General features: G+C 37.4%; 2 protein-coding genes across 6 annotated transcripts in view; one reads left to right on the forward strand and one right to left on the reverse strand.

Moving 5' to 3' along the window:
• LOC107741241 (mevalonate kinase-like) overlaps positions 1–7,745 on the reverse strand; it is a 9,396-nt gene extending 1,651 nt beyond the window's left edge. Inside the window, exons 1-10 of one of the 4 annotated variants that reach the window (XM_016553923.1) lie at positions 7,408–7,745; positions 6,847–6,994; positions 6,516–6,657; positions 6,222–6,377; positions 5,080–5,183; positions 4,935–4,980; positions 4,684–4,774; positions 3,572–3,691; positions 2,655–2,808; positions 2,177–2,178 (exon numbers count right to left, since the gene is read on the reverse strand). In XM_016553923.1, coding sequence (XP_016409409.1) covers positions 2,177–2,178; positions 2,655–2,808; positions 3,572–3,691; positions 4,684–4,774; positions 4,935–4,980; positions 5,080–5,183; positions 6,222–6,377; positions 6,516–6,657; positions 6,847–6,994; positions 7,408–7,485 — 1,041 coding nt within the window. In that variant the 5' untranslated portion in view covers positions 7,486–7,745. The remainder of the gene's footprint in view (positions 1–2,176; positions 2,179–2,654; positions 2,809–3,571; positions 3,692–4,683; positions 4,775–4,934; positions 4,981–5,079; positions 5,184–6,221; positions 6,378–6,515; positions 6,658–6,846; positions 6,995–7,407) is intronic. The other 3 variants (XM_016553920.1, XM_016553921.1, XM_016553919.1) reach the window with 3 other exon arrangements.
• Positions 7,746–7,885: 140 nt separating this feature from the next.
• Positions 7,886–11,108, forward strand: LOC107741242 (cob(I)yrinic acid a,c-diamide adenosyltransferase, mitochondrial-like). 2 transcript variants are annotated; one of them, XM_016553925.1, is made up of 9 exons: positions 7,886–8,077; positions 8,213–8,277; positions 8,392–8,485; positions 8,590–8,647; positions 9,967–10,039; positions 10,143–10,240; positions 10,404–10,468; positions 10,569–10,628; positions 10,800–11,108. In XM_016553925.1, the coding sequence occupies exons 1-9, from the start codon at positions 7,974–7,976 to the stop codon at positions 10,852–10,854; spliced, it is 672 nt and encodes a 223-aa protein (XP_016409411.1). In that variant the 5' UTR covers positions 7,886–7,973; the 3' UTR covers positions 10,855–11,108. The 2 variants fall into 2 exon arrangements, with proteins under 2 accessions (XP_016409411.1, XP_016409410.1); XM_016553924.1 differs by having other exon boundaries at positions 10,770–11,105.
• Positions 11,109–14,422: the final 3,314 nt, after the last annotated feature.

The raw sequence follows: 14,422 nt of genomic DNA on the forward strand, positions 1-14,422 counted from the left end.
GGCTTTGTTGAAAACGACGTGTTTGAGAGAGGCGGGGCATAGAGGACCTACAATAATGTACAGTATTTGAAAAATAATGTGTTTTTTGAACATTAAAGCATGTCAACATATTCTGTTATACCAAATACACAAAATAATGATCTTTAAAACAGCATCATATGACCCCTTTAAAGTTTTGCAAGCAAAAAGTTTGTCCAATCTCGCCTGATACAAGACTTCTGATGCTTAGCAGTCTGTGGTCATCGTTGTTTGATTCTCCTTTTCATGACTGGTCATACATTTTCAATAGGAGACAGAACATTCACTCTGTTTCTATGAAACCACGCTGTTGTAGCACATGCAGAATGAGACCTGGCATTGTCTTGATCTAATAACCATGGATTTCCCATGAAAAACGTCTTGATGGCAGTATATGTCTCTGTACAATTTCAATATATGCCTCCATGTCAATGGTACCTTCGCACATATTCCAGTAACCCATGCCGTTTGCTCTGCTGCACCCCCATACCATGACAGATGTTTGCTTTTGCATCTGTTGCTGATGAAAGTCTGGATGGTCAATGTGGTCTTTGGGACTGAGAACTAGACGTCCATTTTTCCCAGAAACAAGATGAAATGTGGACTCATCTGACCACAGCACACATTCCCACTGTCTTTCTGACTATCTGAGATGAGCTCTGGCCCAGAGAACCCCGCCGCATCACTGCATAGAACTGATGTATGGCTTTCTCCTAGAGTAACAGAGATTCAAGTTGCATTTATTGATAAGGAAGCAAACTGTGTTAAGTGACAGTGGTTTTCTGAAGTACTCCTGAGCCCATGTGGCTATATTTAACACCGCAGCATGACTGTTTCTTATGCAATGCCATCTGAGGGCTCAAAGGTCAGGCACATTAAACTGAGGTTTCCTGCCTTGCTCTATACAGACTGCGATTTCTCTAGATTCCCTGAATCTTTTTACAATATTATGTAGTAATAGATATACATAATAGTAATACATAATACATACATATGGTAGTTGGTAAAAAGACTTTATGACTGTATGACGATTTTGCATTGAGAAATGTGATTTTTGATTTGTTTGACACTTCTCTCATGAAATTTGGCACAAAGTGGTGAGCCACAAACCAGCTTTGCTTGCAAAGACTGCGAAGCTCCTTTTATACCCAAACATGATACCCTCACCTATTACCAGTTCACCTGAATTGCTTCAAAACAGTTTCATTTGGATATTCTATAAACTTTTCACTTTTATTTTGCCTCTGTCCCAACTTTTTTGGAGTGTGTTGCAGCCATCAAAAATCTAAATTTGTTTATATATACAAAATACATTTAAGTTGGTCAGTGAAAACTTTGGAAACCTTTTCTTTGTACTTTTTTCAATTAAATAAAAGTTCAAAAGAATTAAAAATCACAGATTCTTGATTTTATTGCATTTTACAAAGCGTCCCAACTTTTCTGTAATTGGGGTTGTCTATTATATTATATTATATGGATTGGATTTACATTTGTGTCACTTGCATAAACAGCACAACTTATTGTCAGAAGCATGCGAACATTTGTTCAGGAAACATATTCGGGAACAAACTTAGTTTAGATAAAAAAATCTGATGTAATTTATTTGTACCTCATGTCTTAACATACTTTCTTCGGAACATTGTTCCAGCTGAAACACAACTTGTTCACATTTGTTTGTGTCAGGAGCACTGACCATATGCAGGTAGTCTGACAATCTGCCAAACCCTCAAACGTGAAACCCAAGAATCAGTGTGAGTGTGTGTGTGTGTGTGCGCATCACCAGGTGGCTCATAATGTTCCTCTAGAGTTTTAGAAGATGAAACTAGGTGCAATTTTACGTGCAAGATACAAAAACAAACCACTTGCCGTGTCAAGTGGAGGAAGAATTCAATGACTTTTTTGAAAGGTAGGAATCCAGTTTCGTTTTCAAAAATGCTGAGGTAGTAAACAACCTAATTTACAAGAGCGACAGGACACACGACATCTGAGCAATACCAATCCTGTTTGCGAATCAATTGAGCAAGAGGACTTTACCTCAAAAATCTTAATTCAGTCTTAACAAGGTGTGCCTTGAAATGACTATGTCACTAACATAAGTTATCAGGCATAATAAACATCAGAAACATCATATACGTAGCCCAGCTTCTTCCCGCATCACATCTCCTCTTCATTGGAGGCTGTTTTTGAGGGTTCTAAGATCCTGATTAAAATTCAATGCATTAGTGGCTTTAGGCATAAACAAAGAGTGTGGCCCAGTCTGACAGCTGCTGTATCAAGTTGTTAGCTTTGTCAGACAAGAGTGACAAGTGAGATTCACCTCACGATTCACGCTAAACAGTCATGCAGTCTGCAGGATGCCATCCTCACGGAGACTTTTCAAATAATACAAAGCAATCAGACTGATTAACCACAGGTAGCATATCCAAAATATACACTGTAGGGTTCCATGAAGACAATTCATGCAAAAACAACGATTGGTACAATTATAATAAACCACAAATGCATTATAAAGCCCTAGCAACCATCCACAACACTCTAGCATCAAGGCAGTGATTTTTGCATTGCCAAGTAGTACCACTCATATCTTCTTGATAAATATATTGTAAAAGAAACTGTTCTGATGTGTGTACTGGTACCTGGTCGTAGGAGAGTGATTCCACAGCCTCCTCCTCCTGCTCCTGTCAGTTTGCTATGCAGCCCTCTGGCCAGAGTGACCCTACACAGTGTGTCCAGAGATGAGTGACCCACACCCATCACGTTCAGATGGTGCTGGTTTATATCAATCAGCTCCTGATGACAAATGACACACAGAGAAATGTCTTAAAAAGATCAATATAATCAATACATCCATTCATCAGGGCTTTCATGGAATAAAAAATATTGATTTGTTTCTTTGGTCTTTTGGCACTTTTTATTTAAATAAAAGTCAAGGAAGGACAGAAAATTACGGGCAGAGACGGATGAAGAACAGGACAATTCAAACTTGCCTCACCCTTGTGCCCACCACAAATCAACGAGTAAATGCGCAAACTGCCATGTGTCCGACAACAGAAGAGTATCTTTGCTCTTGTGTAATGTAACAAGATTTGCAGCAATACAGTGAACTGTAATAAATTAACTGATCTTGATACAAGGTGTTCACTACACAACATTTTCAAATGTGATAGATATGAGTCAGATTATACAATATGACCCAGTAACATCTTGGCTTAAAACAAAAGCACACTGTGCAACATCATGTGGATCATGGATCATGTGACACTGAAGACTGGAGTAATGAATTAAAAAAAATAATAATAATAATACCAACCCCAAATTTTTTAAACAGTATTAAATCGCAAAAGCAACTGCTCATTTTCCCCATCATGACAGAAAACATTATGATCCCGAAAATTAGTCTTAGACAGAAAAATTGTGCCAGAAGTTTAAAGGGGTCATATGATGCGATTTCAAGTTTTCCTTTCTCTTTGGAGTGTTACAAGCTGATTGTGCATAGATAAGATCCCTGAAGTTGCAAAGACTAAAGTCTCAAAACCAAAGAGATATTTTGTACCTCCAGTATGTCGTAGTGCTCAGCCGATGGTCTGTGCGCGGCCATCTCTGTGAGAGTCTGTTCACAGGTGCAGGACACAGCACTGACAGACTCCAGAACTGGATTCATTATGGAGGGAAACTGCAAAATAACACAGCACAAAGAAATATAAGTACAGATAAGTGCTGTACAAACATAGGTGAGGGAACTAAATTTTTCACCGAGAAAAATGATCAGCTTAAGCTTGTCACATCAAAAGATAATTATAATTGTCAGCCTTAGTCAAGCAAAATATCACCATACATCTGCTACTCAAACTCTTGCTATTTGACTATAAAAGAGTCCAATGTACTATGTCAACATTCTCTAACATCCATCCATCCATGATATTGATATTTCTCAGCTCTGAACTGAATCAATGAGGTCTTAGCTTTTAACAGATGACTATGTGACTGAGGTGACCAATGAAAATTAACTGTGGGCGGGGTTTGTACTCAGCTGATTTGGGGGGAAAATACAAGAACAACAACAGTGATTTTTTTGCCACCTACTGGACAGGAGTGTGAAGTACTAGTTAGCGCACAAGAAATACATGGCACACCATTTTTTGCTGACACTTACAGTCAAGTTGAAGCATGATGTACTGCAATCGTACTGAATTCAATCAACTGGATATTCTTTAAATTATCTCCTTTTATGTTCCATGGAAGAAGGAAAGTGATGCAGATGATTTTTAACCATTCCTTTAAAGCAAATTCTAAAAGATGGTGGAAACGGTTGGGTAAAACTAAATTTCCATTGTTTATGACTTACTTCTTTGACTATTAATGACACAAAAGTGTAGAATATTACCCCTTTAAAGTCTGTCCTGACTCTTTGCTGTTTTCCATCACAATAATACCGGAATTCCACTTCACCAATCAGGATGTGCCAGCAGTAAGGCTACCTGCTGCTTGTCAAGGTAACGGAACACAGGAGCGTTGGCAGAGTGTTTCATTTGGAGCTCTTATAAAAGGCACTCAGCACCGGGCCCCTGGAGTGTTCCTCCCTCACACACACACCGGCCATTATGCTAATTGAAGGGCACAGGAATAAAAACATGGAAGGGGGGGGTGAGGGGAGCCATTTACTACCTTGTTAATTTTGTCCTTCACTCCAGAAACAAGCACTTTGGTGCTACGTGGTACTTTGGTGTTAGTGAGAAGGATTCTCAGAATAGGGACCCTAGGGAGAAAATGAACCCAATAACACACTTCAAAATTCTGCTGGTTCAGTAATTTCACTGAAATAACTTTTTATATACTTTTCTGCTTAATTGGAACAGTAACTTTATAATAATGAAAAAATACATTGTGAAAATAATTTTTGCAGAGTAAAATATTACCAGCTTAGTGGAGTTATATTCCCAGCATGGTATCTTAAAAAGCCACCTGTTATAAAAAGAATAAGGAGATGAAGCACAAAAAAAGGCATCAAACAAAGCAGCACCATAGATGTATAAGATGGCAGTCACAGACTAAGAGTCTTACCCCATGTGCCCACAGCGTTATCTACCCCTGAAGGGTTACCGTGGATGATCTTTTCGCCCATGAATGCCCACCTGTTAATCAGCTCCATCTCCTCTTTACTCCACCTGCAACACAAACAGAAGAATGATTTTGAATTACCTTAATACAGTTAACAGGCAGACTGCCTATAGCCTCAAAAAAAATTATATATATACAGGTGCATCTCAATAAATTAGAATGTCGTGGAAAAGTTCATTTATTTCAGTAATTCAACTAAAATTGTGAAACTTGTGTATTAAATAAATTCAATGCACACAGACTGAAGAAGTTTAAGTCTTTGGTTTGTTAAATGTGAGCCAAAATCATCACAATTAAAAGAACCAAAGACTTAAACTACTTCAGTCTGTGTGCATTGAATTTATTTAATACACGAGATTCACAATTTGAGTTGAATTACTGAAATAAATGAACTTTTACACGACATTCTAATTTATTGAGATGCACCTGTATATACCTGTTTATATGTATTATATAAAGAAAGCAAGGATGCATTAAAAAGACATTTATAATATTAAAAAACCTATTCATCAGAGAATCTTGCCATCACAGGAATAAATTACATAAAAAGATAGAAAACTGTTATTTTAAACAGTAATAATATTCCAAAATATTTGTGTTTTTACTGTATTTTTGTTCAAATAAAATAATCCTCCAAGTTTGGAGTTGTTTTTTCTTCTTCTTAACTTTAGCCACTTTTATTGAAAAATAATATAGGAAAAAAATGATAGGGGTGATCACTGCAGCTAAATGTTACCCCTTTTTATCATGATTTGTATTTTGAGCCACACATTTTCAAATCTTGGAGGGATTTTTGAGAGGACAGATGAAGAACAAGGACTTAATCTCTGGTCCTTGGTCTTTATCTCAGATCCTTGGTTACTTAATCTATCATCTGAATCAGAAGGGTGTTGCCATTTCAAGAGTGGCGTCACCTTATTGCTAACAATCTAGGCTGATAACCAAAAGGCTGCAGGTGGTTTCAAAAGGACACTACCTAGAATAATTGACTGTAAGTCACTTTTAAAGAGTTAAAAGTAAATGAAACAATCCTTATGAACATTATCTAAACAAAAGCCCCATATTTCATTGCAATAAAGTCTTACCTGGCTGACTCCTGTTGTGGTGTAAGAGGAGACGATATGGTTCCCCTGGCAGACAGCAGAGCAGCAGACAGACAAACATTATAGGCGGCACTGGAGCCTAAACCAGCTCCTGTAGGCAACTCTGACCACACAGACACTGTTATACTGGCCAGAGACCTGAAAAAAAAAAAAACAGCAGCAGCAGCAAAAGTCAAAAGTGCATATTACAACAATGTTCATATGCAGCTTCAAATATATGCAGTTTTTCAAAATGATAGAGAGTTTAATTATTTAAATTTATTTAATAGTTATTACTCTGCAAATACAGTCAGGTACATATAGAGGAAGGCCAACACTGCCATGCTTCTTGTGTCTATGGAATCATCTGAAATGCCTGTGAATTCACGCAGTCTCTTCAAAAGATCTGCATCAAGTTCCTTCAGGTCATCCTGCTCTGCTGAAACAATGAACAGTCAAAGAAACATGGGCCGGAGATGATTGCTTTCCGACAACTGCGTTAATACAACTTCAATGAACAGTCCAAACAATAATGAGACACAGAATATACAGGAGCAAACACTGACAGATTTTTCATTTTTGGGTGAACGATCTTTTTATTAAAAAACAAATATCCATCTCCACTCACCTTTACACCCAGCCAGAAGAGGCTGCAGTGCAGTTATTTCCCAGGACAGAAAAGTGTCAATATTGGGGAGGTTGATGCACACTTCACCGGATGATGTGGACTGCAGCCGCAGGTATGTGCGCAGGTTCAAACTCACAGCCAAAGCAACCTGTTTAAGAACAGAAGAGGGACTTCAGAACACTTGATTTTAAGCAATTAATAACAACAGCTATTAAATAAATACTGGTAAAAACAGCAAATAGCAGCAGAATTGAACTGTAACACAGCAACAGTTCTGACAAACTAATTAAAACTATATACTGTATAAATATTAAAAAAGAAATTTCCACCTTATTCCCACAAGTTAACCCATACACAGTAAATCACAGATAATATATATGAAATGATTTTCAGGACCATAAAACTTGTACACATGTGTACATCAAGTTTTTTGCAAAATCCTGATCAAAATATGATTCACTAATATGACTTTTCTAAACCAATGACTTTCTAAAACGTTCTAATGGACCAAAAGGGAAAATGAAATCTTTGTGTTTGGGTCTCTGATGACTAAACACCCACCTTTCCATGCACGACTGAATGCTCACCGTGGAGAATCACTTTCCCTGGTGCTGAAACGAAGAACTCTCTTGTTTGCATCTTGAATATTAGAGTCTATGAACTTCTGAAGTTGTAACTCAACTCAGCTCATAAGATATTTTCGGGAAATGTATCAGTGTATGCTGACAAAAGCAATAAAGCCTTGCTAAAATCTCATATCTGTGTTCAACCACCGATCTAAATTCAGCGCACTGCTCTTGTAGCAGTTTAAAAATAACAGTTTTGCTCAATAATCCAGAAATCCTGATGCAAAGCGTCAAACACATCGCAGCGCCTTTTCCATTGCCACACACGTGAACTGTCGCTGTAGCCTGGACCAATCAGGATTAACCTCTCACATCGCTGACTCTAAACCGGCCTATCAGGATGAAGCTCTCATCGTCCCCGACTCTCAAAACACCAATCGCATTTCGCACCACCTCGCGTCATCGGTCGCGTGATAGAACGCCCGTCTACGGGCAGCATAAGCAGTCAAAACGGTCAGTAGTAAACTCAGAAGCGCGTTTGGAAATGTTTTAACATTTACGATGTCGTTTTTCGTGACCAAGTACACGGGTCTTCACCGCGTCTTTCGTTTAGGGACATATGTAAGCATAAAGCAGATGCAGCCTGCGTGTGGGCATGAAAGAAGGTAAAAAGAATGGTGAATGAATCCCATATCCCATGTGTTCAGGCTAACGTAGCCAATGAACTAAACCGTATCAGTGTGGCGTGACATTTAATTTGAGATAAATGCCTGTTACTAACGTTCTCTCACTTTTCTAAGGTATACCAGCACATCTGAAGAAAATAGAAGAATTGTCAAGATATACACGAAAACTGGAGATAAAGGTTATTTAATTCTATACAACAAACTTGATTATTGACTAACATGTGTTGCATGTCAAAGTGAAAGTGTCAGGTTTGTGTAAACATTGTATTGTTTTCAATGTCTCGCCTCTTTAGGTTTTTCCAGTACCTTCACAGGTGAGAGGAGACCAAAGGAGGATCATATATTTGACGCTTTGGGAACAACAGATGAATTATCATCAGCAATTGGGTAATGGATAGAGTTAATGTAGCATAATGTGTAGGACAAATGGCTCGAAAACACTGAATGTAGTTCATTTCCAACAACAAAATGTTTCTGGTTGTCTCTTTCAGGTTAGCCAGGGAATTTTGCATTGACGGTGGCCATTCATTCACAGATCAGCTGGAGAAGGTTTGTCTCTCTCTCTCATTTTAATTAGAAACAAAGCATGATTTTAAAGGAATATTTCACCCCAAAATGAAAATTCTGTCATTAATTACTCACCCCCATGTCGTTCCAAACCCGTAAGACCTTCGTTCATCTTCGGAACACAAATTAAGATATTTTTGATGAGTGCACAAAGAAAACAAAACTAACGATGCGCGTTCACGAGAGTACCACGACGATGATGTCACATGGACTATTTTAAAAATGTCCTTACTGCCTTTCTGGGCCATAAAACATTTCAGTTGCATTGCTGTTAGGGATGTAACGATTAACCGCGAGCCGGTTGAAAATCGATTTAAGTATGTGACGATTCAAATCGGTTGAGATGCTAAAGCGTGAGTTGAGTGAATCGTTACATCCCTAATTGCTGTCTATGCAGGGTCAGAAAGCGCTTGGATTTCATTAAAAAATATCTTAATTTTTGTTCCGAAGATGAACGAAGGTCTTACGGGTTTGGAATGACATGAGAGTGTGTAATTAATGACAGAATTTTCATTTTTGGGTGAACTAACCCTTTAAGATGTGCTGGTTATACCACCCTTTACCTTAAGATCGTGTCAGAGACCAGCTTAACCTATATTAGTATATTATTATAGTGTTATATTTCAATTTCACAAAAAAACGTACAGTATTTTGTCCAAGCAATAATAAAATGACACATTTACTTTATAATTTGTCTTAAATCTCATTTTGTTAAAAAAAAACGTGAATCGAATCGAAGCGTGAGTTGAGTGAATCGTTACATCCCTAATTGCTGTCTATGCAGGGTCAGAAAGCGCTTGGATTTCATTAAAAAATATCTTAATTTTTGTTCCGAAGATGAACGAAGGTCTTACGGGTTTGGAATGACATGAGAGTGTGTAATTAATGACAGAATTTTCATTTTTGGGTGAACTAACCCTTTAAGATGTGGATGAGTTTGGAGAATTTAGCATTACATCACTTGCATCACTTTGTTGTGATGTTTTTATCAGCTGTTTGAACTCTTATTCGGACGGCACCCATTCTCTGCAGTGAATCCATTTGTGGGCAAGTGATGTAATGCAAAATTCTTCCAAATCTGATGAAGAAACAATCTTATCTACATTTTGAGATGTAGCCTGAGGGTGAGTAAATTTTAATTTTGAGTAATTTTGCAATTATTTTTAACCAGCTGGTATCAAGTTGATTTTAGTGGATGTATGAAGTCATTTGAGCTCAGATTTGAAATGGTTTTGCGTAAATAGCACTTGGTTTACATTTTGTGTGACTTAAGTGCTTATATACTTCTCTGTTCTGTACAGATCCAGTGTGTACTACAGGATGTAGGGTCAAATATTGCCACTCCCCGGTCATCAGCTAGAGACAGTCACATCAGTAAGCAGAAGGACGTTTTTAATATCTAAATGCATTCAAATATTTAATCATAAAGATAAGCAGTAAAACATAAACCATGTGATGATGTTCTCGTTTCAAAAAGAGAAGACTATGTTCAGCTCTCAGGCTGTGATTGAGCTGGAGAGGTGGATTGATTTGTTCACAGAGGAGCTGCCTCCACTCACCAACTTCATACTTCCTGTATGTATGTTCCAGAAATATATATGGTTACATAATCTCCTCAGAGTACCTGAAATACTGATATTATGTACATAGAGAATTGTATTTGATTTAGGTTGTTACAATACTGCAATTTAAGTTTTTACTGAAGGAAAGCCATTTTAATCTCACACTCAATTTGCAGTCAGGAGGGAAAAGCAGCGCAGCTTTACATGTGGCCAGAGCAGTGTGTCGACGGGCTGAACGCTGGTCAGTCTGACATCCACAATATTCAGTAAAGTTTATCAGTTCTACTTGTGTTACCTTACAGCTGTATCAAAGGTCATAGGTCTTACATTATCTATTACAGTGTTGCCCCTGCTGTCCGTTCGGGTGAGACAGATCCTGAAGTTGCCAAATATCTGAACAGGTAAGAACCTATTCTAACTATTAGTCACTATATATAATTTTTTATTTTGGATCTATGAATTTTATTCAATGAGAATTTTTTTTTTTTGAGAATTTTATTTCATTCATTGATACAAGTTTTATCAATGAACACTGATTACAGATTGAGTGACTACTTGTTCACGGTGGCTAGATATGCTGCAATGAAAGAGGGCAAGGGAGAAACAATCTACAAAAGACCTGAATAGTATATCAGTATATCATCTAGAATTTGAACCATGTTACTCTTGCGTCCAAATCCATTTCATGTCTAAATACAAAAACACTGGTCAGGCAATTTGTCCCAGAGTACACTGTACATTTTTTTTTTCAGACGACTGTGTAGGGAACAATAAACATTTAGGGAACAGTCATATTCTAATTGAGACTTGAAACTTTGTATTATATTCATATATATATCCATATCCATATTTTATCATTATGTGAAGTTAAAAAAAGAGGATTTTTAGGATTTCGTTTTTTTTTTTTTTCATATTTATTACATAAAGCAACTACTGTGGTCAAATTATTGTGTAATATTACCATCTGTATTCTGAAAATGGTTGATTTTACAATATAAATACATAAATACATGTGCTGTTTAATATTTTTGTGGATACATTTTGGTGAACAGAAAGTTAAGAAAACAAAAGCATTTATTTGAAATGTAAATCTTTTGTAACATTGCAAATGTCTTTACTGTCACTGTCAGTTTAATGCATCCTTGCTGAATAAATTTAAATTATAAAATGAAAATATTATTTCTTTAAAAAAAAAAATATGGGTAGCTTTAGTGTTGTTTTCTCTCTTGAATGAATGACTGTGTTATTCTCATCAGTAAATCACTGGATAAACTTATCTGTTAAATTAATAAATGTATGAAACATTAATGTGCAGTTTACACCAAGAAGAGTATGAGATAGTGTAGTGTTATCACTACTTTCTGTATAGTTGTTCAGAAGGATGCAGACAGCTGCATACAGTACAGAATCAATGAATATTCCATGTTTCAATATGAAAGTTTATACATAGGTTTAAAATTGTTTTTATATTAAAGAGACTTTCCCACATGGAGGGTAAAAAGGCATTTGAATTGTGTCCTCACTGTAGTAGTGCAGCAACCCTGGCAATGAAATCCTGAATGATGATTATACTTTTCAGCACATAGTGTTTGTACTATTAAATTCACTGTAAAACACAGAAAAAAATTGTACTATTTTACCATAAGGCGAACAAATCTAGATAAATATCCTTGTTGACCTTGAAACAACCAACAATTAGAATTTAAGGTTCAGTTAAGGGTTAGGTATCCAGATAGGTACAAAACTGTCACTCTTTCAAAGGTACTAATATACTTTTGGTACTAATATGTACTTTTAATGTATTTATATGTACCTTTTAAGGTACAAATATGTACCATTTAGGGGAAAATAAGGTACTAAGATGTCCCTTTTAGCTTTTGTACCTAAGCGTACAGCCCCAGTGAAAGCTTTGTATCTTTTTTGTACATTTGTTTATGTACACTTTTGTGCTGACTGTATTTTTCAGAGTCAATATCACCTTGTTACATCTGTTGTTGCTTGAGGAGAGTGAAATGGATGACAAAAAAGCATCACCAGGTTTTACAGTCTTCGTCATTTGACTGCTTGGCACATTTATAAAGGCAAATAGTAACAGCTTGCTAATCTTGTGACAGAGAACACCGGTTATGGTCTTCGTCATAAGCTACTTTTGGCTAGCTGAGAGAAAACACAATGTGAGGCTTTGTCTAAGGGAATTAACAAGTTTCTCTGGCAAGCGTCTGCTTTGTATATAGAGTAATCCAAGCAAAAACATAACACTACAAATTCTAAACTAGGTTTACTATACTATAATTCACTGTTGTTATTTCAGTGTTTTCTCTCAGTTCATACCCAGTTGTGTTCTATACATTAGGGGCTCCATCCATTTCAGGTTAAAGGGGTCATATGATGCTGCTAAAAAGAACATTATTTTGTGTATTTGGTGTAATGAAATGTGTTTAAGTTATATGTGTATGTGTGTATGTGTTTAAGGTTCAAAAAACACATTATTTTCCACATACTGTACATTATTGTTTCTCCTCTATGAAATCGCATCATATGACCCCTTTAAGTCAAGTTGGCTTAACTGAGTACCTCAATGTCAAGTTGACTATCATCAGTTCTGATATCACAGTTTCAAAGCGAGCCTGTGTGAGAAAGGTCACAAAAGTAAAGGCTTTTATATTGTTACAAAAAAGTTATATTTCAAATAAATGTTTTTTTTTCAGCTGTGGAACTCCAATGAACAATTTCTACGTTTAAAAGAGATTGTGAAATAAAGTTCCAAGAAATTCAGAGCATGTAAAAGTGTTTATAGGAATTGGTGTATTTTATACTCATAACTGCACTTTATATAATAAACATTAAGTTTTGAGGATTTATTTTTAATGGGTAAAAAAGATATAATAAACCATAAACTAAAAGCACCTGAATATAACTAACACCAACATCCTTTTAATTTTAAACGTAATAAAAAATAATTAAAAAAATTCAGTCGTACTAACCTCCACAGGGCTTTGAACCACCTGGTTGGAGAAGGGCTTGGTGGGAGCTCATGGTTCTTCAGTTTTAAAACCAGCTAAATATCAGCCCCTCACATCCAGCAGTGCACCATGGGTGAGCGTGACTTCAGCCTCTGGCAGTGCTCTACACACAGACTGAGGGAAAACTGTCTGAAAGGCACAGTAAGTTACAATAACGCAAAAGAGCTTAGAGATGTTATATAAACACATTTACCATTGTAAACGTGATTCACGAGTTCACACTTACATATAATGAACAGAGTAAAGGTTATGCGTATTTGGCGTGCTGTCCGGGGAGAGGGCTCCGAGCTCGGTCATTACTCTCGAGCCCGGGGTACTCCCCCCATCCGGGGAGAGGGGTCCGAGCTCGGGTCTAAGCCCGGACCCAGAGCGCTCCCCCAAAGATGCAATTAGTACAGGACAGCAGCCAGAGAGGAGCGCTGATAACCCCCCAAAATTTGCAAAGCTTAAGGAGGACGCTGGAGAAGGTGGCTGACGCCTGGAAGGCGAAGGTGATGGCGTGCCTCGGTGTCTGGAGGTATGAGCGACGGCGGCGCGGGAAGGCCGGCGGCCCCGTGTTGCAGCCGCAGGCTCAATTATGGTGTCCTGCGGAGCGCTGGTGCGCTGAACGGCGACTGGAGAAGCCGGAGGACCCGTGGTGTCGAACACGTTTTCGTCTGGAAAAACTTCGATCTCTGACATGTTTGCGGCAATTGGATGTGCCAATGCTGAAAGACTAGAGATAATGGAGGTAAGGCTGCTTTGATTATTTATAGAGGTTCTCTCTTGTGCTGATTGGATAGATGGTGTAATTACTGATGATGAACTGGCCGTGTTAATTATCTGCGCGTGCTCCTCCCGAAACTTAATAAAACATCACTTGTCACATTAACTTTACAGCGATAGTTCACACAAAATGAAAATTCTGTCATTTACAAACCCTCAAGTCGTTTCAAACCTGTATAAGTTTCTTTCTTCTGTCGAGCACGAAATGAGATATTTTGAAGAATGTTGCAGTGTTTCCCATTCATTAACTAGACTGTGGCGGCTCGCCACAGTTTCATAATAAACCGAAGATATAGGCTATATTTATACTTCTCATATAACATAAAGGTTATTTAACGTTGTGTTTCACGCCATTGCTTTGGCAAGTATCCGTCAAACGAATTAAAACCGAAAGCGTAATATGACTT

Source organism: Sinocyclocheilus rhinocerous, unplaced genomic scaffold, assembly GCF_001515625.1.
Source record: "Sinocyclocheilus rhinocerous isolate Xijiao unplaced genomic scaffold, SAMN03320098_v1.1 scaffold615, whole genome shotgun sequence".
Classification (NCBI taxonomy): domain Eukaryota; kingdom Metazoa; phylum Chordata; class Actinopteri; order Cypriniformes; family Cyprinidae; genus Sinocyclocheilus; species Sinocyclocheilus rhinocerous.

What these genes read in the sequence shown, in the direction of transcription:
- LOC107741242 (XM_016553924.1), top strand. Translation starts at nt 7,974, where the DNA reads ATGTCGTTTTTCGTGACCAAGTACACGGGTCTTCACCGCGTCTTTCGT. An exon ending in GAATTATCATCAGCAATTGG is followed by an intron (nt 8,486 to 8,589) that starts GTAATGGATAGA and finishes TGTCTCTTTCAG; the next exon opens with GTTAGCCAGGGAATTTTGCA. An exon ending in GTTGCCAAATATCTGAACAG is followed by an intron (nt 10,629 to 10,769) that starts GTAAGAACCTAT and finishes CACTGATTACAG; the next exon opens with ATTGAGTGACTACTTGTTCA.